The sequence below is a fragment of the Stegastes partitus genome, unplaced genomic scaffold (genome assembly GCF_000690725.1).
Source record: "Stegastes partitus isolate 25-593 unplaced genomic scaffold, Stegastes_partitus-1.0.2 Scaffold1808, whole genome shotgun sequence".
Lineage (NCBI taxonomy): Eukaryota > Metazoa > Chordata > Actinopteri > Pomacentridae > Stegastes > Stegastes partitus.
The window spans coordinates 17,035-21,545 of NW_007579539.1; the positions used below are offsets into that span (position 1 = coordinate 17,035).

The following is a 4,511-nucleotide window of genomic DNA, read 5'->3' on the forward strand; positions in this document are numbered from 1 at the left end:
AGCTTGGTGCTGCTTGGAGGCTGGGCCTGGTGGCAGCTGGCTGCTTAGAGCCTGGGCCTGGTGGAAGCTTGGTGCTGCTTGGAGGCGGGCCTGGTGGAAGCTGGTGGCAGCTGGCTGCTGCTTGGAGCCTGGGCCTGGTGGAAGCTTGGTGCTCCTTCGAGCCTGGGCCTGGTGGAAGCTTGGTGCTGCTTGGAGGCTTGGCCTGGTGGCAGGTTGGTGCTTGGAGGCTGGGCCTGGTAGAAGTTGGCTGCTTGGAGCCTGGGGCTGGTGGCAGCTGGCTGCTTGGAGCCTGGGCCTGGTGGAACCTGGCTGCTGCTGCTTGGAGGCTGGGCCTGGTGGAAGCTGGCTGCTGCTGCTTGGAGGCTGGCCTGGTGGAAGCTTGGTGCTGCTTGGAGGCTGGCCTGGTGGAGGCGGGCCTGATGGCAGCTGGCTGCCGTTGTTCAAACTGTGCAGTCTGGGCATCGGCGAGCACACCTGCAGATGGAAGATGGATCAGAGACTTTCTCACCAACCGTTGGGGCTCCAACACTCCTCAGTGCTGACAGTGGGGCCCCTCAGGGCTGTGTGCTCGGCCCCATTTGTACACCTTGTACACCCACGACTGTACACCAACCCACAGCAGCAACATCTTTGTCAAGTTGACACTACTGTGGTTGGGCTGATTCACAACAACGATGACCTACATATTCACAGTGTTCTTACCTCAGCAGTGCAATATACAGTATTTATCTACCATTTTCCTATAACAATGCTCATTCCTGACTGTATATACTTCCTACTGGCTCCTTTTGTAAATATATGTATATATTCTTATTTGTCCTTTTACACTTTTGCTTTTATACGTTTGCACCACTGGAGTTGTCTTTAAATTTCGTTGTACTTTGTGTATGATAACAATAAAAGCATTCTATTCTATTCTATTCTGATATAATTATTTGTAGAGTTCCATTTTATTTGTTTTGTTTTTCTAGGGGATGTTCTGTATGTAGCTTAAAACTCATGCATCGTTTTTGAAGCTCAAAATGAATTTTCATTCCATTCATGTGTACCTCTTGGACATGCTTTTATTTTGAAGGTGACGTGCCTCCCTCGCCCTCGCCGGCCCTCCTTTTTGCTGCCTTGATGACGTCACAGTGTGACCAGCTCAGCCCGCCCCCTGACGTCACCAGGCAATGATTTTCGCGCGCAAGCTACTTACAGGGTCAATGACTGATCTCACAGGTCACGCTGATCTCAGTGCAGCCTCATCGTAAATGGGTGTTGTTGTTTTTTTAAAATTCAAACCAGCCCTTTGGAAACAGCACACTGGAAACCTGTGTAGTTCCACCTCAGAGAACACCTGGAGATATAGTTCAGTGTGAAAAACCTGTGTGTCAACCTGCATGCATGAATGAGGTTGTTTATTCTACTATAAACACAATCCAGCTACTGAGGGGGAAACAACAACAGATTAGTATTACATTTGTATTGTTAAAAGATGTCCAGCAAAGACGTCCAGCAGATTACAGAAATAGATTAATATTACAACAACAGAAAGCACTCAAATACATGTTCAAGCAGTGCCACACAGCACAAAGATGGGTTGGATAGAACATTTAGTGCATGATTTATCCAGCATGGCAGACATCACAGTCACGCAATGTGCATCTACAAGAAGAGGCATGAATAAACGGACCGGTTGCTTTTAGCATAACGCACACTCATGGACACACATTCCAGCGATCACTGATGACATACTGCACACAGCAGCTGCTTATCTTTTGGTTCATTCGTCTGCAAAACCTAAACTTGACCTTAATCTGACCCGTACACAGCAGAGGTGAGACAGATCTGAGCAATATCGCTGAAATGTCCACTGAGTCAAAACTGCATCACCTTACAATAACTGCATTATGTCTACATTGAAAAAAAGACAGAATTTTATCTTATAAAACACAGAGCACACTCTAAATACAAGCTCTAAGTAGAAACTCATTACAACAAAAGTAAATACAGCTGTTATTACTGACATGCAAGTTGAAAAACCAAAACTAAATTCAGCACATCTGGGATTTTCAATTAGCTGATTGTAAGAATTCACAAAACGATAAAGGACACAGGAAGACCACTGACCAACTAAAAACCAGGAGAAACACACCTGCATCAGCTATCAGGAGGTCAGTTAAGGCACAGGGCTTATCAACAGAAATCAGTAGAGGACAGAGCATGATGTCTGCCTGTACGTATGGTGCCCAAGAAGTACAAAACTGCAAGATGAAAGTTTGCAAAGTGACATTAAAGGAATCATGAATCCTGGACACACGTTGTTTGATCAGATGAGACCATAGCAGGGTGCAGAATGTTGGAAATGTTCAGGACTACCACAGTGAAGTCCTGCCGGTAAAGCAAGCAGGTGTGACGGACGACATTATTTGAAACCATCAATGTCTGTGGATGCACCAAACGAGTCGACTCCCGGTCTGGAGACATTTTGCAGGAGAGGAACTTTCCAGCATGGCGACGATCCAAAGCACATTGATCCAATTCACACAAGAACTTTTAATGAAGATAGAAAAAAAAAAGAGAAACTATGACCTGACCAAACATATTTCTCTGCCTGAATCTCATATAACACCTTTAAAAGACGACAGCGGGGCAAAACAATGCTTGACAGAACATCTCTCCAGAAATCTGGTGCTAAACTATAAAGAAATAAACGCTTATAGAGAACCTTTCTACCTTTGTAGTACTCAATCCACATCACAATGTCTCTCATTGGACACAGTGCTGCCTGCCTGCCTGCCTGCTATTGAGAGCAACTTGGGGTTCAGTGTCTGTGTCTTCATGCGTAGAGAGAGAGAGAAAGGTGATCATGCACCTAGAAAAAAAGAAAATACATGCATATGATTTTATTCAGCAACAACAAGCTTGCCTTAATAGGATGTGTTTGGTAGTTTCTGTACGTTTTTTTCCTTCAGATCCACCAAGAGCCTCTGTGAGATCTGTCATATGTGAGACCAGCGTCAGTGCAAGAACAGGGTCCAGTTAACTACAATTAAATTAAAGAAGGCATTTAAAACAATCATCTGGATGTTAATGTGCCTCAGCCTTTACATCACTGCTGCTTTCTCCTTTATCTACCCGATTGAATGATCCAACCTGATGTTAGGCAGAATACAGCCTCTGTTTTCCTCTTCTCCTGCTTTATGTCACTTAATCCACATTATTTTATTTATTTTTTAGTTATGTTGGAGGGAAAAAGCTGCAGCTGTTCTTCTGGTACAATCTGCCCTAACAACACAAACGTGTCAAACTGGCAGATTTGGTTCAAAATGATCATTTAAAGATTTGGCAAAACTACTTTGCACCAAAAACAACAACAAAAATATCAATCAAAGTCGATTCTAAACACACAAGTTCTCAGGTTGAACCGCAGACGTCAGATGTTAGTGTTTTCCCTCAAAGGATGGTAAATCTTTGAAGCACCAACCTTACCTGTCAGTGGAGAACCCGCTCTACCAACTGGGCCACAGCCGCCCACTAAATAACAGATATATGGCAGATCTATCTAAACAGTATTTTATATGTAAGTTTTACACAAGAGCAAATACCTACTTAGAATAAACGCAGTTACTGACAGCTCTGAACTGATGGTGTTCTCACTTCTGTCGCCGTTCTCACCTCAAGACCGAACTAATTTCATGGATGAGTTCTGTCACTTCGAGCAGAATCTTTTTATTCGATCCCTCTTTTCGCTCCAAAGAACAACCGTTCACATTTTTGTCTTATTGTTTATTTGGAAAACAATATTACAGTAAATCTTAGAGGCAGCCCTACAGCATTTAGTCACAATTAACTTGCAACACAGTTCACTGGTAGGGGGACGTGTAACACAAAGAGTCATCGACATTTAGGAAACGCTTTCACATTACTAAAAAAAAATGAAGGGCTAGTTTTAAAATAATCACTCTTCTGAACACTGATTCAAAATCGAAACATTTTCCATAGTAAAAGAAAAAGAGTGAGTCCAGGGCTGGAATATACAAGGGCACCGTCGGCTATATGTGGGGTCGGTTGGGGCGTCAGTAGTTGCAGGACATCCGTCAGCTCATGGAGACATGGTCAGGGTGTTTTTCCTCTTGGAGTCCCGTCGTGGGAACGGCACGAAGCTCTTCACCTCTCTGAAGCATAGCCCTGGGCACGAGAGGGGAGCGGTGTTTGCTTTTTATATGAGCAGCACGTTCACAGTATCAGCTAATCGTTGAAGAGGAAGCCATAAAAGACGTATTAATTAGAATTCTAATTACACATTTTCACATTATCTAAAGTCCTGCAACAGGATGACTGTGTAGCTGTAAATCATCCGATGAGGCCGACATGGTGAGCACATAGAGCTGCACTTAATGCGGTGGGGAAGCAGATTATTGACACAGTATGACAGTGAAACTGTTCCACTGCTACACGTGTTTGGTGTTTACACTTCCCTCCAACAGTATTGGAGCAGCGAGGCCACTTCCTTTAATCGTTGCTGT

General features: G+C 44.1%; 1 protein-coding gene across 1 annotated transcript in view; it reads right to left on the minus strand.

The window, feature by feature from the left end:
* Nucleotides 1-3,756: 3,756 nt before the first annotated feature.
* LOC103372700 (mitogen-activated protein kinase 13-like) overlaps nucleotides 3,757-4,511 on the minus strand; it is a 10,906-nt gene continuing 10,151 nt past the window's right edge. The window contains exon 10 of the mRNA XM_008302404.1: nucleotides 3,757-4,200. Within this exon, the coding sequence (XP_008300626.1) occupies nucleotides 4,088-4,200 (113 nt within the window). The 3' untranslated portion in view covers nucleotides 3,757-4,087. The remainder of the gene's footprint in view (nucleotides 4,201-4,511) is intronic.